General features: G+C 49.2%; 1 protein-coding gene across 1 annotated transcript in view; it reads right to left on the bottom strand.

Moving 5' to 3' along the window:
• LOC138526300 (E3 SUMO-protein ligase RanBP2-like) overlaps positions 1–24532 on the bottom strand; it is a 1418318-nt gene that overhangs the window by 638112 nt on the left and 755674 nt on the right. Inside the window, exon 17 of the mRNA XM_069636875.1 lies at positions 18185–18268. Coding sequence (XP_069492976.1) covers positions 18185–18268 — 84 coding nt within the window. The remainder of the gene's footprint in view (positions 1–18184; positions 18269–24532) is intronic.

Genomic DNA, 24532 nt, shown 5'->3' with positions numbered 1-24532 from the left:
TCCTATCAGGAGGGATGGTAGGGTACGACACCTGCTTTGCCGGGCCATAGCCGCCTGCACCACCAAACTCTCCGGAGTGGGGTGCGTCGTCAAGAAGCAGGGGTCGCTAATGGCTGGACGGTATTTTTTCGGCAACGACTTGCTCACTGCCAGGAGACTCTCCGTAGCAGTCCAAGCCGCTGCCACCCTTCTCTGTAAAACCATATGAAATTGCAGCACCGGGTCAGTGGGTGGACCTTGGTCAAGGATATGTGTCAGGTCATCCTGCAGAAAATCCACTGGTGGTGCAGACCATCCCAAGTACTCCGTCACCCTCAACATGAGGCACCTGTATGAAGATTCAGCATGCGTACCAGGCTCAGGCCTGCCAAACTCGACCTCCGGCAGGTATCAAGACCACTAGCGTCGTGCAAAGACGGACGCAGATCTTCCAACTGGCTATGACCAGATAACAGGTCGTCAGAAACCTCATCAGGTACCAGACCCTTCATTACGACATAATCCAGAGGCTGGAATAAATCCCTGGATGAGGGCACAGAAAAAGGTTCAAATACAGGCCTCACTGACTTCTTCAGGGCCTTCCTCGGAGTTTCCACCGATGCACAGCATACCTGCGGTAAAGCCTCCACAAAAGGCGTCTAGGGCTTCGACGGAATCTACGTTGAGCGCTGCGCCGATGGCTTCGACACAGGCCTCGAGGGCGGAGCCTCGAGAGAGTCCCTCAACGGACATGTCGCCGACGTCGTCTTAGAAGACTTCAGAGGTTCTGCCGGTGTCGAGGACCGGGACCTGGAGCAGGCATAGCTACAGCGATCCACCTTGTCCGATCGGGGACCTCCAAGGCTCCGGATGATCGCGCCGACCCCCCGAGCCCGAAGGCATACGAGCGGTGGCCCTAGCACGTTCCCTGCCGGCTTCTTTCAAAGGCGCATGGAACAGAGCCCTGCGATTGGAAAATCGCCATCATCTCCGTACGAAATGCATCCCATTCCGCAGGAGAGGAATGCTTGTTGGGACAAGCAACCAGCCGTCTGGCGGAGTCCTCAGATGAGGAAGGCGAACGGTGATGGTGCTTCCGCGAGTGCCTCGAGGAGGCAGAGGAATGGCAGAAACTATTCCGGGACCGAGACACCCTGGACTTACGCCGATGACGTGGAGAGTCGCCCCTTGAATCGTTGGTCGAAAGCCCCGCGAATTTCGACTTTCGGGGTTTGGAAACCCTACTTACAGTAAGCTGCTTCTTCCGCTCCCACAAGGCCTTAGATGTTAACGAAAGGCAATCGTCACAGTCATCGGTGGCGTGGTCTTCGCCGAAGCACCAGAGGCAGACGTCGTGCGGGTCCGTAAGTGACATCTTGGAACCGCAGTCCCGACACTTCTTGAATCCCGACCGCGGGGTAGAAGATAACGAAGACATTATCTCTTCACAAACACCAAGTTCGAGGAACCGATAAAAGAAACAGAAGAACAGAGGCGCGTCGAGATCTCCGAAGCGAACACCTTCGCGGAATAAACGGAACTGAGGCTACCAGCGTCGTGCATCCTACTTATAACATCCGGTAACGTCGGCTTGACGGAGGGCCTCGAGGACAGTGTATCGACGTCATCGACGCAGGAGACAAACATTTTCCGAAGCAGCACAGCTGTGGTGATTACCCGTCATAGATGTGGAATATGTCGGAGGAACTTCGAAATAATGCTTAGCCATAACTAATAGCCATCTTGAACAAGTGTATTGCCATTGCTATGCAAGTCCCAAGTTCTAATGTGCATGTTCTAATAAAAGCACCGTTAACATATAGCATCGGCAACCACAATCGGACTTCCAAGAGAGGTAGCGCATGATTCCATCGGAATGAAAATAAATGCGAAAACAAATTCATACTTGCAATGCTAACGGCTAGAGAAACTAGACGAATAATAACAGCAGCAAAACCAAATGACAGGCCAAATCAACAACAGAAATTAGAATGATACTTAATGACATGCATTACTTACCGTAATAGCATTTCTGATGATTGTATCCGCTTAGATTCACATGCTGTGCATATGGTCCGACATCCAGTGGTAACCACAGAGTATTGCATCTGGTCTTTCGGGGACCGAAAGGGAACGTCGGCATAGGTGTGTCTAACACTATCCCTATCGTGACGTGTGTAGTACCCAAAATCCCTCACGCGCCGAGGTCCCTCCGATTGTATTTTTCTGCCATGAGGGAGCCCAAGGCTATAGTGAGTGAGTACATAAAGAGAGAAAGTAGTACGAAGTCTATACAATAATCAGAAATGCTATTACGGTAAGTAATGCATGTCTTCTGATGCTTGTTAATCTGCTTAGAATCACATGCTGTGCATAGACTAGCGAGCAGTACCCGGAGTTGGAGGTGGGTTGTGAGAATGAACAGTAGAGAAAAGATGTCTTAGTACCGCTTGTCCCACTTGAGAATTAGACCTCGAATGTGTGTCTAGGCAATAGTGTTTTGTAAAGGTGTGTACAGAACTCCAGGTTGCCGCTTTGCAAATGGACTCAAGAGGAACATTTGCAATGAATACTATGGATGCCCCAGTGCCTTGAGTAGAATGTGCTCTAGGCTTGAAGGGCAGTACACTCTTCGCAAGAGTGTAACAGTGTGATGCATTTGACAATCCACCTTGAGATAGCTGATTTAGAGACAGGATGCCCTGCTCTACCAGCTGCCACTGAAATGAAGAATTATTTAGTCTTTCTTAGTGGTTTAGTATTCTCCAGGTAAAACATGACTGCCCTGCGCACGTCTAGTGTGAAGGCTTCTTTCAGCCATGTTAGTAGGGTTCTGGAAGAAAGTGGGTAGTTCGATTGACTGGTTCACATGAAATTTCAAAATAAATTTAGGCGCAAACCTGGGATGTGTGCGCAGAACTACCTTATCTTTGTGGACTGTAACAAAGGGGTCTAAACCAGAAAGAGCCTGTAGTTCGCTAACCCTTCTGATAGAAGTGATGGCCACTAGTAAGGCTGTTTTATAAGTCGGGTCTTTCAGACTTGCATTATGCATAGGCTCGAAGGGAGCTCCCATGAGCCTGGTTAAAACCACATGCAGATCCCATCCAGGGGCTGGGTGAGAGATGGGAGGATAAATCATCTTAACTCCTTCCAGGCTTTAATCATCGGTATCTTCCACCACGATACCTTTTGCTGTGATGTGGTGTAGGCTGACAAAGCAGCCAGATGAACCTTTAGGGAATTAAAGACTAACCCAGCGTCCAACAAGTGGGTTAGATACAACACAATGTGTGAGGGTGAGCAATCGATAGGATTGACACCCTTGGAATTGCACCAGATGACGAAACGTTTCCACTTGCTAGCATAGCAATAACGTGTATTAGGTTTCCTCGCTTCCCTGAATATGTCCATGCACCTCTGAGGGAGTTGCAGGTGTCCAAACTCTATGATCTCCGGAGCCAGGCTGCTAAATTAAGGGTTTGGGGGCACGGGTGTAGGATTTCCCCCCTGTCCTGAGCCAACATGTTGTATGTGCAGGGCAGCTTGACTGGTGGGGAGAGGGACATTTCTATCAGGTGAGCGAACCAGGGTTGGCGGGCCCACATGGGGGCCAATAGTATCATGGTAACTGGTTCCTGGTCATCTTGTGCACTATCTTGTTGAGAAGGGGAGTCGGGGTGTGGGGGCAGGGGAGGAGCATAGACAAATTTCCCCGACCAAGTTATCCAGAGACCGTTGCCCTTGGACCAGTTCTCGGAGTACCTGGAGGCATAGTCTTGGCATTGGGCGTTCTCCTGAGTAGCGAACAGGTCGATCTCGGGGAACCCCCATTCTGCGAAGACGCTGGATACAATGTCTTTGTGCAGTCGCCATTCGTATTCTTCTGGCAGAGGAAAATCTCTGCTGAGTACATCTGCTAGAAGATTGAGTTCCCCTGGAACATATTGGGACAACAAAAACATCTTGTGTTTGAGAGCCCATATCCAAATGTTTTGGGACAGCTTGAATATAGCCCAGGAGAGTGAGTGCCACCCTGTTTGTTCAGGTAGGAACAAGTTACTTACCTGTAACTGTTGTTCTCCAGCATGGGTCTGGCATGGATTCACATGCTCATGAATATTCCCCGTCGTCAGGCTGGGAATCCTCGGTAAAGAAAAAACCAGTATCAGTTTCGTTTCTGATCTGTCTTTCGTAGTAGTAACCAATCACTGGTCTCTGCGTCATACTGACCACAGCCAATGACTGCCCTCTACCTAAGCCCCGCCTCTGGCCGCCATCTTCAGATTTGGAAGCACGTGAAGTGGCAGTATGACCAAGTGAAGAGCCGCAGAGGGGTAGGCGGGAGGGTTCGCATGTGAATCCATGCCAGACCCAGGCTGGAGAACAACAGTTACAGGTAAGTAACTTGTTCCTACTCCAGCATGGGGTCTGGCATGGATTCACATGCTCATGAATAAAGAATACATAGCAGTACACACATCCACAACTACGGGAGGTGGCAAGGCTCAACATTAAGCATTACATCAAACTCAACATTAAGCATCTTACCTCCTCACCAGGCTCACCTCAGGCGAACAGGTTGCGCAGCACTGCTTGGCCGACCCTGGACTCCTCCCTGGAATCCCGATCGACGCAGTAGAATTTCGTGAAGGTGTGCGTCGACCTCCACGTAGCAGCCCTACATATGTCCAGCAGGGGCACACCAGAAAGGAACGCCGTGGTAGCTGCGATCGCTCTGGTGGAATGGGCTCTCGGACGGCCAGGCAGCGGTCGGTTTGCCAACCGATGACAGCACATGATACAGCCGGAGAGCCATCTGGAAATGGAAGCCTTCGAGAGAGCCTTCCCCTGATTGACAGGTCCAAAGTTCACAAAGAGTTGTGACGTCTTCCGAAAACACTTCGTGCGGTCCACGTAGAACTTCAGCGCTCTAGCCACATCCAGCGAGTGCAAAGTCCTCTCAGCCGGCGACGAAGGCGATGGGAAGAACACAGGCAACACCAAGGGTTCGTTGAGATGGAAGTCCGACGGTACCTTGGGCATGAAGGAGGGGTGCGTCCTGAGCACTACTCTTGTGTCGTGAAAAGTCAAGTACGGGGCCTTGCAGGAAAGGGCCTGGATCTCTCCCACCCGTCGTGCGGAGGTGATGGCCACAAGAAACGCTGTTTTCCACCACAGAAACTTCAACGGGGGCGAGTGCAGAGGCTCGAACGGAGGTCCCATGAGCTTGGTCAGCACCACGTTGAGCTCCCACGCCGGGGCCAGAGCCTTCACCGGTGGGAACGATCTGAACAGTCCCTTCATGAACTCTTTCACCAGACGATGAGACCACAAGGACGTCCGCCCCGTGGTTCTGGTGTATCGGGAGATCGCAGCAAGATGAATCTTGATGGACGCGTGTGCCAGACCAGCTTTGGCCAGCGTCAGCAGGTACGGCAGTACCCGAGGAGCCGTAATCCGTAGAGGGTTAATCTTCTGTGCGTGGCACCAGACGGAGAACCTCTTCCATTTGTGTCCGTAGCATTTAAGAGTCGAGGACGCCCTGGCCTTTGCAAGAACCTCTCTGCAGTCGGCCGGTATGTCGTATCCTCCAAACTCTAGCGCTGCAGGAGCCAGGCCTGCAAGTTCAGAGATTTCGGGTCGTGGTGGAGGATGGCGCCTCCTTCCCTGGAGAGTAGATCCGCGTCCACCGGCAGCTTGATTAGCGGGGACGTTGAAAAGTCCAGAAGGTCCAGGAACCATATCTGCCTCGGCCACGCAGGTGCGACGAGGATCATCCTGCACCTTGACCTCTTGAGCTGGTTGACGAGCCGGATTAGCAGTGGCAAAGGAGGGAACGCGTAGAGGAACAGGCCCTCCCAGGGGAACGAGAAAGCATCGCCCATGCTCCTCGCCTGGGGAAACCTGCTGGCAAACCACCGGCACTTGGAGTTCGTCGCCGTCGCGAACAGGTCGATCTGGGGTGTGCCCCACCGTCGGAAGAGGCGATCCACTAGATCCTGCCGTAGTTCCCACTCGTGGCACGAGCGCAGCTCCCTGCTGAGTGAGTCGGCGATGGTGTTTTTTATCCCTGCCAGATGAAACGGCACCAGAAACATCCTTTGGGCGACGGCCCAATGCCACAGGTCCTGCGCCTCCTTGGACAGTGCTGGGGACCTGGTTCCGCCCTGTTTCCTGATGTAAAACATGGTGGTGGTGTTGTCGTGAAGATCCTCACCACCTTGCCCTTGAGGGATGGAAGGAAGGACCTGAGGGCCCAGAACACTGCACGGAGCTCCAGGACGTTGATATGGAGGGACTTCTCCGTCGGGAGCCAAAGGCCTCTCGCGTGCAGATTTTCGGTGTGCGCTCCCCACCCTTCCAGGGAGGCATCCGTGGTCACTGTCTCCTGGTGGTCTGGGGTCTGGAAGTCCATGCCCGCCGTCAGATGCGCGCGGGTGCCCCACCACCGGACCGCTCGGCGGAAACTCTCGTCGAGTGTGATCCTCTCCTCGAAGCCGCCCGTCGTTTGGATCCAGCGCGCGTCCAGGAACTCTTGCAACGGGCGCATCCGGAGCCTGCACATGGGAATGAGGTAGATGCAAGAAGACATCATTCCGAGGAGGGACTTGATGGACCTCACTTTGGCGGCGTCGGAAGCCAACATCCGCTGTACCTTGCCCAGGATGGACCTGGTCCTTTCCTCCGACGGGGAGGCCAGAAGGGACACTGTCGAGCTTCGCTCCCAGAAACAGTGCGTTTTGCGCGGGTACCAGGTGGGACTTGGCGTAGTTCACGGAGAATCCCAGGTCCGTGAGAAGTTGGACGGTCCTTGCCATGTGCTCCACGGCGAGCTCCCTCGTCTTGGCTCGGATGAGCCAGTCGTCCAGGTAGGGGTAGACGTGGATCCCCTCGGGGCGCAGCTGCGCCGCCACCGGTGCAAGGCACTTGGTGAATACCCTGGGTGCCGACCGTAGTCCGAAGGGGAGGGCTTTGAACTGGTAGTGACGCCCTTGGACCACAAACCTGAGGAATTTTCGGTGCCCCTTTAGGATGGGAATATGGAAGTAGGCATCCTCCAAATCCAACGACGACAGGAAGTCTCCTTCCTCCAGCTGACCCAGGACGTGCTGGAGGGTGACCATCCGGAACTTCTGCGCCTTGATGAACTTGTTCAGACGTCGCAGGTCTAGGATGGGGCGCCATCCTCCAGTCTTCTTCACGAGGAAGTATCTCGAGTAAACTCCGGAGCCCCGAAGCCTCTTTGGGACGAGTTCGATGGCGCCCTTCCTGAGCATCACCCTTACCTCCAGGAGAAGCTGAGGGATGTGAAGCTCTTTCCTGGCCATGGGGGGGACGCGTGGGCACCTTCTTTGAAACTCGAGCGCGTGGCCCCGGGCTACGGCGTCCAGCACACAACGGTCGGTGGAGATGGACTCCCACACGCTGACGAAGCTCGCCAGCCGGCCTCCCACCGGGGTGCATCGGTGGGGGCCTGACCCCACGGCCGGTTCAATCCTGTTTCGACGAGGCTTTGCTGCCTTGACCTCCTTGGCGAAGACGGCGGGGTCCGCCAGACTTGCCTCGTCCTCTGTAGGCCTCCTGAGACGACGAGCGGGCCGCTTGACGGTAGGTGGAGAAACCGCCGCCGGAACCTTTGGAGGCGCCCTTGCCTCCGCTGCTCCGAAAGGGCGTCCGTCGTTGCTGCAGAACCCTAAGGGCCCGGGCCGTCTCAGTGTCCGCTTTAATGGCCTGAAGGGAATCGTCCACTGTTTTCCCAAACAGGTTGTTCCCATCGAACGGCATGTCCAGGACTCTGGTCTGTACGTCTTGACGGAAGTCCGTAGCCTTGAGCCATCCACACCGCCTAAGGCACACGGCGTTGCCCAACTGGCGAAACCCAGTGTCGGCGATGTCCGTCGCAATAGTGATGGCGTGGTCCGACGCCACCTCACCTTCCTGTAGGATCTCCAGGGCATCCGCCCTCTTGTCGTCCGGTAGGAAGTCCAGCAGGGGAGCCAGCTTGTACCATAGCTCCCTGTCGTAGCGGGCCACGATAGCCAAGGCGTTGGCCTCTTTAATCGTCGTCGCTGCAGACGAGATGACCCTGCGTCCCATTTCTTTCCCTCGCCGTCCGGTGGGGAAGTCGATGTGGAGGCCGCACCCCCCCCGCTTTCTTCCTGGCCGCCGCGGAGACGACGGAGTCCGGGGTAGGCTGCGCCCAGAGGCACAGGGGGGCCGCGTCCGGGACCCGGTACTTCTTCTCGTACCGGTCTCTTCTAGCTGGCGTCGTGTAAGGGTTCTTGAGGAGGGCGAGGCCCTCATCCCAAATGTCGTCCAGTAGAGGCACCGCGAGGACCGTCTTCCTCTTGGCCTCGCGCCGTTGATAAAGGAATCCTTCCTTTTTCTTCTCCTCAGGGCAGAGTTGGAAAAGCTCGGATGCCCTGGCGATCACGGAGTGGAACGATCCAATCTCGTCGGGCGGAGAAGCCCTGGTGGGAGGTGACGACGGTAGATCCTCGTCGTATACCTCGTCGTCCGTACCCGTCGCTGCCGTGTCAGTCCCCGTATCATCCCCTCGGGTGGACGGGGAGGAGGGCTGGACGGGGCGCGACGGCTGAAAAGGAGGTGGAGGGTGAATCCTCCTTTTCTTGGGTGGGGGAACACCAGAAGGTCCCGGTTCAGGATCCTCCGACGGGAGAGGTTCCTCCGTCGGCAACGGTAGTCTCGTCCTTATCTCCGAGCATAAGGACTGTATAGCCAACAAAATGGCCGCCGAGTTGTCTTGCGGCGCTGGCAGTGGGGAATCCGACGGGCGATCAGAGGCCCCGTCGGCACCCTCGACGATGTCGTCGTCACCTGCGTCGGGATCCATCCCGACGGGCCGGTCTTCTTCCACGCCAAGGCCGTGGCTTAAGACCTCGATCAGCTCTTCCTCCGAGGTTGAAGCCGAATCTACGACGCCCTGCCCCCCCTTTTTCTTCCCCGCCGGGGATTTCACGGGGGTCCTATCGATGGGCACAAAAGAGGACTCCCTCCGAGGTGGCAGGGAGACTCTGAGCCCCGAGGTCGCCACCACTGGTGTAGCCTCCACCAGTGGTGGCGACTTGAGCCAGGGCCGCCGCGACAGTATCGATAGAGGGCTTGGCCGGATAGATTAAGGCCTTCACCACCTTAGGTGCGCTCACCGCCTTATCCTTGAGTGGGGGGGGGGGACACTGCCTCGCTCCCCCTCCGAGCTCGACCAGGGCCTTTCCAGGAGCTTCGCCGGGTGCTCGCCCTTCCTCTTACCCGACCCAGAGCGTTGGCTCGTGGCTGAAGGTGCCGGGGAGGGTGCACCCTGCCTGGCGCCCGTAGAGCCCGACCGTTCGGCGCTCCCGGTGCCAGCGGACTCGCGGTGCTTGGCCTTGTGTTGGACCCCCGTCGCCGGGCCGTCCTCAAAGGTCTTAGAAGACCGCTCGGATTTCTTCCTCTTCTTCTCGCCTGACGGGCTCTTCCCTTCCAGCCAGTTGGCGAGACGTTGATGGCGGTCCTTCATGGTCCGCTCCGACATATTGCCGCAAAACGCACAGTCCTTCTCCACGTGCGTCTTGTCCTCATGTAAGCAGTAGAGACAAAGGGAGTGTTCGTCCTCCTTAAAGACGTTCTGCAGCTGGCATCCAGGGCAGACCCTGAACAGCTTTCCGGGCGTCGAGCTTCCCTTCTCCTGGGCCATGTCCGGGCCTGAGAAACTTCTGGAGTCCTCCAAAAGCGTAGCTCGACGAAATCTTCACCCTTGAGGGGCGCAGACGAATCCGACACGGGTCCCCGTTGATCGGATGGAGAGTCGGTGGAGCTTGAGGCTCTTTTGACCGAAAAAAACAAAGTTTTTGAGAAAAAACGTGAATAGCACTAACGCTCGAGAGCAAAAGCACGAGGATCCCAACACATGAACGTGCGGTAAAAATCTGAAGATGGCTGCCAGAGGCGGGGCTTAGGTAGAGGGCAGTCATTGGCTGTGGTCAGTATGAAGCAGAGACCAGTGATTGGTTACTACTACGAAAGACAGATCAGAAACGAAACTGATACTGGTTTTTTCTTTACCGAGGATTCCCAGCCTGACGACGGGGAATATTCATGAGCATGTGAATCCATGCCAGACCCCATGCTGGAGAAATACATTGCTGTAGTGCTGTCGGTTAAGATCAGCACCGTCTTCCCTTGCAGTTGTACCTGAAAGGCTTTCAATGCTTTGAACACTGCTAAAAGCTCCAATAAGTTTATATGATTGGACACTACTTGAGGGGACCACACTACGTGTTCTGTCTGCTGAAGCAGGTGAGCCCTCCACCCCGTGAGAGATGCGTCTGTTGTGAGAGTGGCTTCCACTGCAGGGGTGGTGAAGGTTTTCCCCTTTAGGAAGTTTTCCCTCGACCACCAGTGCAGAGAGAACGAGGGCTTGCGATACAACTACCAGATCTTCCCATTGTCCGCTAGTCTGACACCACTGGCTGTTGAGCCACTCTTGCATGGGACGCATGCGCAGCCACGCGTGGGGAACCAAGTATATACATGACGCCATCATCCGTAGCAACAGCATGGCTTTGCGTACAGTCACCTCTCGACTGGCTACTTATTGAGGAATCTGAGAGAGCATGTTCTGAACCCTCTCGCTGGAGGGGAAGACAAGACCGTCTTCTGTCTTGAATTAGTGTCCCCAGAAATTGTTTTACTTGGCTGGGGCCTAGGCTGGACTTCTTTTCGTTGATTGGAAAGCCCAGGCTGTAGAGGAGATCTACTGTTTTTTGGGCGTTCGAAAAACAAGCGTCGAACGAGTCCCCCATAATGAGCCAGTCGTCGAGGTAAGGGTAAACTGGGACTGATAGTCTGCGCAGGTGTGCTGCTGCCACTGCCAGGACTTTGGTAAACACCCTTGGCGCCGAGGCAATGCTGAAGGGGAGAACTTTGAACTGGTAGTGTTTATCCTGGATCATGAACAGGTATTTTCTGTGTGCTGGCAACATTGAAATATGAAAGTATGCATCTTTCATATCCAATGCTGCCATGAAGTCCCCCCGTTTCAGCAATGGGATCACTTCTTGTAGTATTACCATGCAAATCTTCTGGGGTTTTATGAACTTGTTCGCTGGGCGCAGATCTAGAACAGGACGCATGCCGAGATCCTTTTTGGGTACTGAATAAATACCCTTGTTTACCTGAAGAATAGCGACGGCTTCTATGGCGTCCCTTCCCAGTAGTACTTCCACCTCCTGAATCAGGATGTTTAGATGGTCCAGTGAAAGGCGACGTGAGCGCGGCGGTCCGAAATGTGGAGGTCGGGATAATTCCACACAATAACCGTGGGCGACCGTCTTTAAGACCCACTGGTTGGAAGTTATCCCCTCCTATGCCTTGAGGAAAGATGTTAATCGCCCCCCGACCGGGGAGGCATGGGAGGGGACCTGGACTTGGTGGTCATTTCTGACCCGAGGCTGTGGCTCCTCTGGGATTGGGGCCTCTGCCTCTACCTTTGCAGCGTTTCTGACTCTTTGAGGGATAGTAAGAGGGGCTTCCAGATGTTTGGTTATTGTTGAAGCTGCCCGTGCCGTAGTTGTTTTGACCTGCACAAGCTTGTCCTCCAAAGGACCGCCGAGAGTTATTACCCCTCTGGGAAGAGGGTTTTTGTGTAATTTGTTGCAGAGACTTTAAGGTTTCATGCTGCTTCTTGGCTGTCTCCAACGCTTCATCAACTGCTTTCCCAAAGAGGTTTGACTATTCGATGGGCATATTAATGAGGGAGGCCCGAGTTTCAGGTCTAAATCCCGATGTATGCAGCCATGCGTGTCTCTTCAGAAGAGTCCCTTGTGCAAGGGATCTTCCAGATGTTTTTGCAGTATCCAGGATGTTTTTAACCACATTCTGGTTAACCGGTTTTCCTTCCGTAACAATGGCGAGAAGCTTGGTCCTGGCCGGTTCCGGGACCTCCTGAAGGCCTTCTTGGAGCAGGTTCCATTGGGCATCGGCATAGCTTGCTAATAGCTTAGTGTTATTAGCAACCCCAATGGTATATGCAGCTGCTGACCTGACATGTTTGCCTAGGGCATGCAATCTTTTAGACTCTTTGTCCGGAGGTGATTCTCCAGTGGGAAGGGGTACCCCTGTCCTCTTACGAGTAGTGGTCACCACCAGTGAGTCCGGGATGGCATGCCCCTTGATATAGAGAGGGTCGGAAGGAGAAGGGCGAAATCATTTTTCGACTCTCGGGTTCACGGCCCTTGTCTGGGCAGGTGTGACTAAAGATGGAGCTGTCCGCCTCTTAACAGAGTTAAGGAGGGGAACGTATTGACTTGCCAGAGGTTTTTCCTTAATAATGTCCTCCACAAAATCTTGCTCAGGCAAAGCCTCTTCAGTGACAATTTTGAGGAATTCTGCTGCTTTTTTCAACATGGTGTTGAAAGCCATTTGGTCATCCACAGGGGAGGCCTGGCAAGCCGGGGTGGAAGGAGGAGAATCGATGCACAAAATATCAGAGTCCTTGTCTTGATGTGAGCAAAGATCCTGTACTTCTTGCTGGGTTTCCTCCCAGTTCTCCGTCTCCTGTTGATCGTCTTCATAATTTTCAAGAAAAGAGGATTCCTCTTCTTCATTATAGATGTCCCTGTATGTGTCCATGTGGGCCACGTCTTCCTGTTGGAAACCCTGAGGCTGAACATCTTGTATTTGAAGGTTAGGGTCTACCGCGAGCCTTTTTCGGCAGAGGCTGGTCAGCAGAACTGATAATCTTCTCCAGCCAATCCATACATCCCTCAAACTTTTCAGTAGTCCATTTTGAGGACCCAAAAGGGCCTAGGTGGGGAGAAACAACGTTGTCCGCCCTTTGGCGTCGAGAGGAACTTCTCAGGGTGTCTGAGAGGCTCTTGACTATCCACTTAAGAGTCATCAGAATTGCAGCCCAAATCTGTCGAAAATGTTTCCGCGGCCTGGCCCATAACTTTCTGCGGGACCGGGATAAGGCCCACCGCCGCTGCGATCCTATCGATGCTCTTCCGGATAGTTACCGAATCGTCATGAGAAAGCCTCCGATGATGTAGCGGTAGCCGAAATGCCGTCCGCGCCACCAGAAGGCCCAGCGATCAGAGTGCCGGGTTGAGGCCTAGTCGTAACTTTCGGGCCTATTGAGGCCTTGGAAATCGTCGAAGTTTCGGACTCCAAAACTTCGGTGCGTGTAGATTGGGGAGTAGCGCCCTTATTCATTTTCGTTTGCCCAGTCGTCATGCGCAGATGCGGGGAAGGCTTTGGATCTACACGATCCGAGGGAACCGTCGAAATTTTCGACTGACCCGTTGGCGCTTTCGCCTTTTTCGACGAAGGCGTCGAAGATGGCGTAGGGGTTGTGTGTTTAGTGCGATGTTTATATACGCCCTTGTTGCCGGGTGTAGTCCATGTAGCAAGACCAGAGTCAAGCCTGGAAGGGTCAGGGACAGGCGTGGCAGACCTAGAAGTGTCCACCTTAAGGTCCATAAAATCCGCATTGGATGTTTGGTCATCCGAAGTACCCCCGTCACTTTCGGCTGGTATTGCGGTAGGGGAGGGAGGCTCCATGCGTGACATGCCGTACACGGCCCACTGCTTTACACGGCGATTCTTAAGGGTTTTAGGCTTAAGGAGCTTGCACGCCGAACACTGCTTTTCGTCATGCTCTAGGGGGAAGACAGGCGTTACACGTCCTGTGCTCGTCCTTCCAAGGATATCTGACCCTACACTTAGGGCAGAATCTAAAAGGAGTCCTTTCCATAGCAAAAGGGAAGGATGACCAGACCACCAAAAGGGAAAGAAGTGGAAAGGAGGAAAGACATAATATGGCCACCCCGAACCCACTCTCCCTACTGTATAGGTCGGCCAGAGGGCCCGACCACGTGGAAATCCGGCTGCCGGATCTTAGGCGCCGAGACCACAGCCGTAGACTATTCCTCTGTAGTCTTCGTCGAAGATGTTCTTATTAGGCGAAGTGACTTAACGGGGCATAAACCGAAAAATCGGTAAAGATAAACAATGTCTCTAATAAGAGCTGCGCTGTAGGGCGACCAGTTATCTGGGTGGAAAAAAAAAATCTGAGGGACCTCAGTGAGTGAGGGATTTTGGGTACTACACACGTCACGATAGGGATAGCGTTACAGACATGCCTATGCCGACGTCCCCTTTCGGTCCCCGAAAGACAAGATGCAATACTCTGCGGTTACCACTGGATGTTGGACCATATGCACAGCATGTGATTCTAAGCAGATTAGCAAGTATCAGAAACTAATCTTCTGATGGAAAGCCCAACACATTGCAACCTATAAACAGACCATGCAGGACATAAACTCTCTATAAATATACAAAAAAGAAGAAAGCCCTCCTGAAGAACCATCTTACAAGACGGAGAAACACGTGTTGAGGGGAATAAAATGAGAGGAAATCATTTCATCATTGGCAGAAGTTGGCAAAGCTATAATGACAGATGCTGTAGAACAGAAAACACTCTGTATGCTCATATTTTAAAGGAAACCTAGGACTGTACAAAAATAGCATTGTGAATTATAACAGTGTAATTACTCTGTATGAAAGTAATACAGAGTCAAGTGAAACCAATAACTGTATGAATGCTAATACAGAACCGAGTGCAATTAAAAACTGAATAGACATATTTGTCATAATTAACTGAAGAAAAAAGTTATATACATTTGCTTAAGCACCAACTGATGTCAAATATGATAACAAAATTGGAGCGCAAGAAGAGTCGCTTGTGTTTTTCTTTGCATCTAAATAAACACTGGTCAGTCGCAGTGAATAGGGGACAAGGTGCTGCATACAAAGGCATAAAAACAAAGCATGAATAGAATCTAAGGAAACTTGCCATAGTTGCCACAGGCTGGTCTTATTCAACTTTCTAGCCTCTAGATATGCCCGCTTCCACAGTTCTGGCCTCTGACTGGTTTCCCTTTGGGCATATAGACGTGTTTTAGACGGAAGTAATCATATATTAAGCGTGTTCACCTGGTGAGAGGCATGCGAGAACCGCAGAGGTTTTGCTCAGTCAGCTCTAAAACGTATCGCTGTTTACCTTCAACCTTGGTTAATGTCTTTCTGAGCATCAGATATGCAACTCCTGCTTAAGGCATGCATGCTAAGAAACCGTTCTTACACCTGAAACATTGTTTCTCTAATGTTATGCTGTGTCTGAAATCTCTGGACCCACTGATAGGCATTCGTGCTTCTCAGTATAATGTCCGGTGACTGGAGGGAGGCTGCTTTGCTGATTGCCATTAAAGGTCGTTCACCATTCCTCTGGAAGTTTATGTGGTTCACAACACTTGACAAGCTTCAATTGGAATCCCCTAACTTGAGCTGCATTACAACATTGAATTTACTAATTACTGATTGCATTAGTCCAACAACGACATTGTTTTGTTCAACAGAGATTTATATTATATTTTGTTGGGCCTGAGGAAGCACATTAAGATGGAAACACGTGTAGGCATGTACTTAGAAAGATCAATATCAAGTTTAAATGTTCACCAAATATTTCAAATCAATCGAATGTACAACATTCTTCAACATTAATCCTCTTACAGATTTGGTTTCATTGATATTACAAGGGCGTTAAGCAAGATTTTATGCAGTACCCTTTTGCTGCACTACAACAACCCTGAGCTCCTGGCACTAGGAACCCAACCTTTGGTATAAGTCTGTATGTAGTGTGTTGAGCAACCAGACCTATCAAGAGGGGTCAATGTGAGCAGTAAGGGAGTTACACAGAGATTCACAGTGACAAATATTCAAATAAACTCTTACACTGAAGGTTTCTTGATTAACCAATTATTAATTTATTTATGTAACAGTCAGTTTGAGTAAGCCTTCTTCAGAAGGCGGCAATGTAATAGTAACACAAATACACTCCAAAATACACACTCTTAGTTTCTCCAAATCAGAAAGTACTCATTTGGGATGGCACACAGACACTTCCTACACCCTAAGGTGACTTAAATAGCTAGGACACTGGACATTAATATATCACTGTTGCACTTAGAGCAATACTTAGGAGGGTGTCAAAGAAAAATGTTATTAGGACAAAACAAGAGCTTTATTATATTCTGAAGCAGGCAAGTACTTCTAGTAACCCCTAATGCAAAGCAAATTAACCCCTTCCTGGAAGGAAGCCAACACACACAGTTGGAGAGAAGAAGTGTCATTCAGAGAGCCAGGCCAGGACAAAGTCAATTGGACAAAAGTCTAGGTGAGATGAAGCAATTGTTGCAAGTAGGTAAAAGTCTTGTACAATGTTTTAGAAGTCTTTGTAGAAAAGAAGAAATCAAAGCAGGGTTGCAAGCCGATTAGTCTTTTGAGGTAAAGAAGCTGTTAGCAACTCTACAGAAGCAACCAAGACAAGTCTCAACTGAGAACAAGTGAGATTACACAACAAGATGTAAGTTCTCTTAGACTTTACAGTACCTTTGGTTAGAAGAAAAACAGTTTCAGCTGGCTTCTGTTCCTGTGCAGCTCTGCAGATCCTGTGTTCCACTTTTCCCCACGACTGAGGCCCAGGGAGGACATCTGGAGGACTCCTGCCCTGTAACGGGACGGTCTGGAACAGAAAAGGACCAACTTATTTTCAGTGGCACTTTGCGGTTTCAGCTCCTTGCGTCTCAGCAAACAGCACCACTGCAGACTCTTGGCTGTTCAGATGGGCTTTCCTTGGATATGGGGTCCAGCACTCTGTTGCGGTAGCTTAGGTTCGGCCAGTCCTGCGTCCTGGGAGTCTGGAGGATCTTCCTGGAGCTCTTGGACAACTTAAAATCAACACAAACAATCTGGAGTTCCTCTCACAACTGCAGTGGAAATACAACCAGCTTCGAGAGGATGTCCAGGTGGCTTACTTTGAAGTTGATTGGTCCCAACAACTCAAGGGGAGAAGTCGTCCTTGCAGGGCTTCTCTAGTCTAGACACATTCGGAGCTTCAGCACAGCAGCAGGGCTTCACCAGGCAAACTAACGGTCCAGAAGTTGCAGCAGTCATCGTCTTCCAAGTTCTTCTTCCGATTCCTTCGTCCAGTGGTCGACTCTGCCTTCCAAGCCAAAAAGCCTTGCCTTTTATGCAGGTTTCTCCCATTCAGCCTAGCTGTCAATCACCCAGCAGGGTGGCAGTCCTTGCCGGACAGCCAACTGGCCAAGCGCCTAGTAGTGCATTCCTGTCTCCTAGGAAACTAAGCACAGGGAGTTTTGGGCACCTTCTTTGCTTCCTGCCCCTGCCAGACACCTTGGAACCAGAGGCGGGCTACACTTGTGAATTCCGCCGAAGACAAAACAAAGGGACCAAACCTGGTTTGGCGTGCAGAGTAAATCTCAAGAAGGACCTTTACACAAAGAAATGGCGAAAAGAAGACCAGGGCCATTTTGACAAAAATGGCACCCTTTGGTGCCTTACTGCAGCAGCAAACGTAGCCCGCGGTAAAAGCACACCACAGTAGTTAAAAGTAAACCAATGCCACCAGCCATTCTTCGAGGAAAGGGTAACAAACATGTTATATGAGAAGCTAGACAAAGGGGATACTAAGTAACCCTACAACACCCTATTGCAGGATAGTGTGTGCTGGTTCTAGAAAGTTACAAATGTAAGTAAAGTCAATTTCATTTTCCTGCTCTTGGAAACAGTACTTTATCCAAGAGAAGGTATTTAAACCGTGGGGCAATCTGGAAGACTTCCCTGTGCAACTGCATTGAAGGTGCGGTGTTACAATGTAAAAGATGATGCCTATGGAGTTTGTCAGACTCCACAGCCAAAAGAAAGTGTTCAAATCATAAAGAAAATACATGAGAGAATGAGAAAAAGGGTCTCACTCTCTCCAGGTTAATAATTCAAGTCCTCAAAATCCAGCAAAGTTGCTGGGGGTCTCCAAGGTAGAGAGGGATTAGCACATTTCTGAGAATTCTCCCAAACAAAGGGAGAGGTGCAATTAGTTGTTTTTCTAAACAAAAATAGAGTTGGTACCAAATACTACAGATCGTCGCAAACAGCCCATAATCATTAGCTAGGACAATGCGCCAATTAAGCTGACATACCAATTTGTTAAGAGACAAGAAAATTGTTATGAGAACCAATATTTTCTTCTAGAAGTTAATTTTAGCTTTGCACTCCCACACAGCAGAGAAGAATTGCTAAACGTTTGTTTCTCCCTTCCCAAAATTGTATTGTTCGGGACACTTACTTTTAACACTTCCACTTGGTGACAAAGCATCTGGAGCAAAGCTTTTTGGTCTTCTACCCAACGAGGTGGCGTCTTAGGGGACAACTAGAAAAACAAAGCATAACCAGATTTATTTTTTTATACAGAATGTTCAAAGTTTTCTGTATTGCTGCTTGGACTACAATACGAAAATGACACTACAAAACCTGTCAGTGTAATAATTATACCAAAGGTTGAACACCAGAGCAGTCAAATCAGTTAACCAAAAAAGAAGAACATTCTTGGAACGTGTTCATTGGAAAACAAGTGTATGCAGTGTTGCCAGGGCTAGAGGAAACTTCTGGGAGGCCTGCTGTGCAACCATTCAGGGGGCACAGGTGATTGAGAGCATCTCTTCTGCAATGCATTATGCAGCATTGTTCTCTTACTAGAACTTTGACCTGTAACTACCAGGCCACAAACCGATCTCTGCAGCAGGCACCTTTCAATGCTAAGCTTTGTACATAGGACTAACTGCAGAGCTAACTCCAGTTTAGCCTAGGTGATTTTCATAAAGTGCACAATCATCCATGTTTCGCTAGGGATCGAGGGCTACGGTTTACCATCATTGCATGTAGACCTTTATAGAAGCAGAGGAGTAATCGGATGAATAAGATTTGTAAAGTACATTTGAATTGGCCTCCTTCAAGGCCACTGCCAATAGGTACCATTACTATATATAATGGCAGTTCTTTCACCACTCTAAAGGACGAAAGGCTGTCGGTATTTGTGAGAAGCTTGCAAACTTCAAACATACTGCAATCATTATGCCAAACAAAACTGGGGACTAGTAGTGCATATGTTTATGCAGCCGACGGGGTAAATGGAGTCCACCTCTGTATAGCTCTTGTGTTCATAAAAATGTCACCTCTATGCCATCCCTTTGGAACCCACTGTCTTCAATTGCCCATTCTTCACAAGGAAAGCACAACTTCTTGCCAAGAGTGCCTCGAAAAATAGCAACTCATAATATGAGAGCATGAGCTGTGGTCGGGGGCTGCAAACAACCCAGAAAACAGTCTCCGTACAATAATCTCATAAGAAATCTGTTGGTTTTATCCAACACAATTTTTATCTATGACTCTAAACCAAGATTTAGGAAGAAAAAAAGTGTTGGTACAGTGTTTGTGGCTTTCGGTCTCTGTATATGGGTGCTGTTAAGGCATCATGAAGCAAGACACAGACAACAGATTACAAGTTCAAAATAAAATGGTTTACTAACTCAAATGTCTGGATGGTTGAAGGCCTAACTTGCCCTATGCTGAAGTGGGATTTCCCTACCTGACGGAAACTAGGGAAAGTCTGAGTCAAAAAGTTCAAATTAAAAGTCTGTGTCCAAAACCTATCCTTGCCCCCACAACTAAAGATAAACAATGTCTAGGGAATGTCACAATAAAAGAAATGGTGGTGATCAAAACCAAGTACAGGGCTTCTTCCAGCTACTAGCTTCCTTTTCAGCTTCCCTTCCCCAAGTTCAAAACAGTTTCACAAAACTTTTGGGTTCCCTTCCGCCAAGTTCAAGGCAACACAGTTCCAAAGAAAAGGTTCTTGAGGGCTCCGTGCTCAAGACAGCATTAAAGTGCATCAAGTCTCAGGGTTCCCTTCCACAAGACTTGAAGTTGTCAATGTATACATGGTTTCTATCTTTCAGTGCTCAAAACAACTTCAAATCAACTTCACACTCCTTCTAGGCAGGCTTTAACAATGTCTTTGGCTTTCAAACTTGTGGATTCCCTGGTCTAGCACATTTGTCAGACCACACAGTCCATCCATTACTGGGTGGGTTGGGGGGGAGGGGGGACTGCAAATAATAATCTGTGAATAGTCTCAAACTCTCAACACTGGGACCCCCCACCACCCTCCAGAGAGTATCTGGGATAACCCACCAGCCAGGACTCAAGTACTCACAGTGTCAGCTTCCAGAAAGCCGATTCTACAAAGGCAAAACAGGCCAGTAATATGAGGCTTTTCCCAAGTGTGGTTTACAGGATCCAGTTCCCAGGGACTTGAACCCTGGGCCAAAGACAGAAGAATAAGCGGTTTTCTCATGAAAGACTCCCTCATGACAGGAGCAAAAGCAAGGGCATGGAGGACTACAGGATGGCAAGGGCACCAGACAAAATCAGGACCAGGCAGATCGACAAAGAGGGTACTCAGCAGAAGACAGTCCCACGAAGAGGACTATGGTGGGAGCAACTCAGGATGGACCCAAAGAGCAAAAGGGGCAGGGTGTTTAGGTCTCAACACCCTTCCAATGGTTGGCAGGGAGCAGCAACCAAAGCAGGACAACCAGGGCAGTAAGCCAGGAAGCTGGCAGTTAAACTGCCTGAAGATATTCCCAGCAAACAAGTGGAGTCAGCAGCAGGACTCGGGAAGCCCAGGATGAATGTCCAGAACCAGAAGGCCATAGCAGACCCCCACATGCATGTCGACTACAGACTAGCAAAAATTGGGTGCTTCCGCTAATTTAACACAATGGCAAGTCCACATGCAGCAATATTAAAAAGAAAGAAAAGTGCTTCTCGAACAAATACAAACTATAAACAAAAATCAAATCAGTCAAATTCATTATAAGAAATATCGCACCCAAGTAGGTCCTTACAGTTCACAAAATAAAATGGGGTTGAATAGCTTTTGCGAAAAGCAACAGAATCGTTACAAACTAATTAAAAAAGCCCCAAATATTTCTCCCATTTTGCAAAAACATCGTAGTATTGGAACTCCCAGCCAGTTTCCTTTGCTAATTTTGGGTGTATATTTAGGCCCGACATCAATATCAATCGCCTACACTCAGGGTATTTTATTTCACACACTTCCCCACCTTCCAACATACACACCTGCAGACATACATTTTCAAAAAAGATAAGCTGCCAACATTATGACAATCCAAAACTCTATCGCAAAATAGTGCTTTTTTGCTCAAGGGCAATTTTAAGGTGATTTAAGGTGTCTGTACAAGATACTGAAATCCTCCCAAATTTTGAAAGCCCCAGTTTTCAAGTAACTTACATGCCTCATTGAAATTCTCTACTTTTTGCAAAAGCCAACAATTCCTCCCAGTGTCTTGTAAATATTGGGATTTTCCTAACAGCCCAGGTGTGTTTTTAGAAGGAAAGTTTCAGACCTGAGCCTTGTCTGTGTTTCCATATTGGGGACCCCCAATTTCAAACATTCAGCACAGTTTGTTGTGACTAAGGGGATAGCACATTTGGCGCAATGAATATCCCCAAATCACGTTGCCATACAACTTGATTGTGCAGACGTTGCCTTTATTTACACTAAGGTATTTGTCGAGTGTGTGGGCTCCATACGTATGATAGACTATTACAAAACTTCCCATCCTCAAAGATGCTCTTCTCAGCAATTATCTATGATTTGACCAAATTTCACTTTTGCAAAGAGAAGACCCAAATAGTTGCATGAATCTACCACCTCCATTCCCTTGACATTTACTTACCATGAGTAAGGGCAAGCTACAAAAGGTGTTACCAGTTATTTTTGGGGTTTTAACTGGTATCAAACTCTGGTGGGGTTGCAATTGTAACAGAGTTAATCGCCCATGGAGTACTGCCTCTCCATAAACATTTTGTCAGCCCCCCCAGTTATTTGTTCTCACAATTACCAATTCAGGAGAGTGATAAGTATCCAACACAATTGTCTCTGGGTGCTAGGAAAGATTTCTTGTTGCCGTTTTCCTTCCATAGACATCAATGGAACCTCAAAGCTTTTTGCTGTTTTGTACCAGTTTCAACTTTTGATGGCAAGTGAAGCCTTTTTTTTACTTGCTTTGGGGGCACTGAATAGTTCATATGTATATCAGTGCAGGAGACCCATTTTATATTGTGAAATTCTCTGTTTATTTTACCCTGCACTACTCACTTAACATTGAGGTGTGATAGGGATACTTTGTGTCCTTTTACCTTAGTCGGTCTTACATTTTGTTGTTAATTGCATGATGTGCGCAAGACTGGCAGGTTTCTTTTAAATCTCTAGTGCCCTTTTGCATTTTACGGCTTATTGCCTTTTACAGTACCATATACTCTACTCTAACATGCCCATGCACAAGACTTTCACCATCTTTTTGTTATCTTGTATTGTGGCCTTCAGTCCAGTCCTGAGAAGGCAGGCAGAACATATATGGTAAGCCCTTTCCCATGGAAAAGCTCCAGCTTTCCAGGTCAAAGCAGCAGTGTGTGTTTGTGGTCGGTTGTAGGGGCTGGGACTGTCTTGTCTCAGTCCACATCCATGCCAAAGTGTGTCTGTGTTGCTTCACAGCTGCAGGGCCTAAGACTATCCATGACTGGACAGTCCCTGCCAGTTTGAATGTGAGGCGACGCCTGCTCGAATCCTGGATAAAAAGGAGAACATTTGCAGCAATTCAACAAACAAATCGTTGTTGGAGCCAAAACCCCTATCAATAGGAGCATCTAGCTGTAGACCCAAAAATAGTAGTTGCGGACAACCAGCATTGTCGTCTTTAATCATACCAGCGAAGTCTTGCTCCTTTACGGTCCGGAGATGGCCTTCATTGGTGCTTCAACCACTGGATCGGTGGGAACAACCAGTATCAACCACTGCTTAAGGATCTGCCCTTGGAGGCCTTCGGAAGAGCCCCAGAGCGCCACACAACTGTCTCTTTGCGGTATCTTTTCTTTGCCTCACTGTTAACCAACTCAACTCTGACTCTCTATGCCTATTCTTAGTTCATCTCACAGCTCGCGTAAGCTTACACCACAGTACTGCAACCCTTAAAATATGGTCTACCCAAATGTCTTAACTTCCCCTTGCATCCATCGGCTTATGGAATGTTTGGCCCATTGGTAAAGAAGCTCACGCAAACCTTGATCTATGAATCCATTTTTACGTTCACTTTCTACGCATCACTGAAACGTGGCTTACACCTAGTAACACTATTCCTGCTGCTCACCTCCCCCGATACACAATTCTTTCATACTCCCGCCAACATGGCAGAGGTGACGCTACTGGTATACTTTCACTCCTCTTGGCCTCTCGCCCCTCCAGTCACTCAGCTACCGGAGTTCCTTCCCTTTGAATATCACTTAACTTTAAAAACCTCCCCCCTCCCTAGCCCCTCCCCCATCTCCTTCCTCATTCTCTGTCCTCCTGGTTTACACTTAACTTTCTATGAAGATCTCAACTCTTCTGTTATCCATCATTGCTGCTGCTTAGTGATTTCAATCGCCATTTATTCTAGCTGCTCCTGTCCTTTACTCTGTTAAGGAGTTTACTCAAGTCCACCTGTGGTAGGACTGTAGAAGACTCACTCTTAAGAGCATAGGGCTACAACTCTTAGGTTTTGCCTGTACTACCCAAAAGGTTTGGTACCTATGCGGGTTCGAGTAGCCATACTTAATCTAGGAGGGAGAAGAGCTGTAATTGAGTACAAAGACCTTTGAGTACACTTCGGGTCAAGGAAACACTATAGTTCTATACAAATATGGTTATTGATATAGTCAAGGACACGTAAAACTCAATGCAATTCAGGTAAGTAAAAAATGTTCACACAGATTGATATATACAATAGATATTCGCTGTTGCAATACTCAGTTCAATAGTAGACCTTTAGATGATAACAGTTAAGTATAGAGTAGCTTCAGGTTAGCAAATCATTCATCAACCAACATTTACTTAAATAGCAATACTGGCAGGAAAATAACTCTAGGAAAGCTTTTTTTTTTTTAGACTTACAACCCTATCAGAGATGGAGTGTGTCAAAAAGTCAGATGAGGACACTGGGGGACCAGTGACACTTGGGCGGCAGAACAAAATGAAGGCAGGCCTGCATTTCTTATTTTCTTATCACCCATTTTAATTATTTTTAACTCAGTTACCTTGCATTTAATTTATTCCATTGTATTCCTTGTTGTGCTAGTCTGTGTGTAGCTGCTTCCTGCATTTTAAGTAGTAATTTGCCTCCTGTGCGATTAAAAAGAGTTTTCTAAACTCTGCACACAAGAAGTACCAGGTACTACAGTTCCCTTCATACTTTGTAGTTCTGCCAGCCCCTTCTTCAGAACGTAGGCACGACTGGGCCAGTTTGTGTTAGGGAGTGTTGGGAGCTCAGAGGCAGAGATTGTAATTGTGCGTGGCTGATAACATTCTCCTAGCCGCCCCTGTTTCAGCCTCCAAGGTAACTCTCCTCTCCTTTTATTATATTGACTTTTAACCATGTCCAGTAACATGATCATGCGCCTGCAAACAAAAAACATTATTCCACAAAACAGTTGTGTGATGTTCTAACCCACTAATCTATGCCCTACAACATCACAGTGTGCTGCTTGCATCAAAACAACAGAATGGCTGCCGAAA

The sequence above is a fragment of the Ambystoma mexicanum genome, chromosome 7p (assembly GCF_040938575.1).
Source record: "Ambystoma mexicanum isolate Mex_15411 chromosome 7p, UKY_AmexF1_1, whole genome shotgun sequence".
Classification (NCBI taxonomy): Eukaryota; Metazoa; Chordata; class Amphibia; order Caudata; family Ambystomatidae; genus Ambystoma; species Ambystoma mexicanum.
This window is presented reverse-complemented; position numbering and strand designations above follow the sequence as displayed.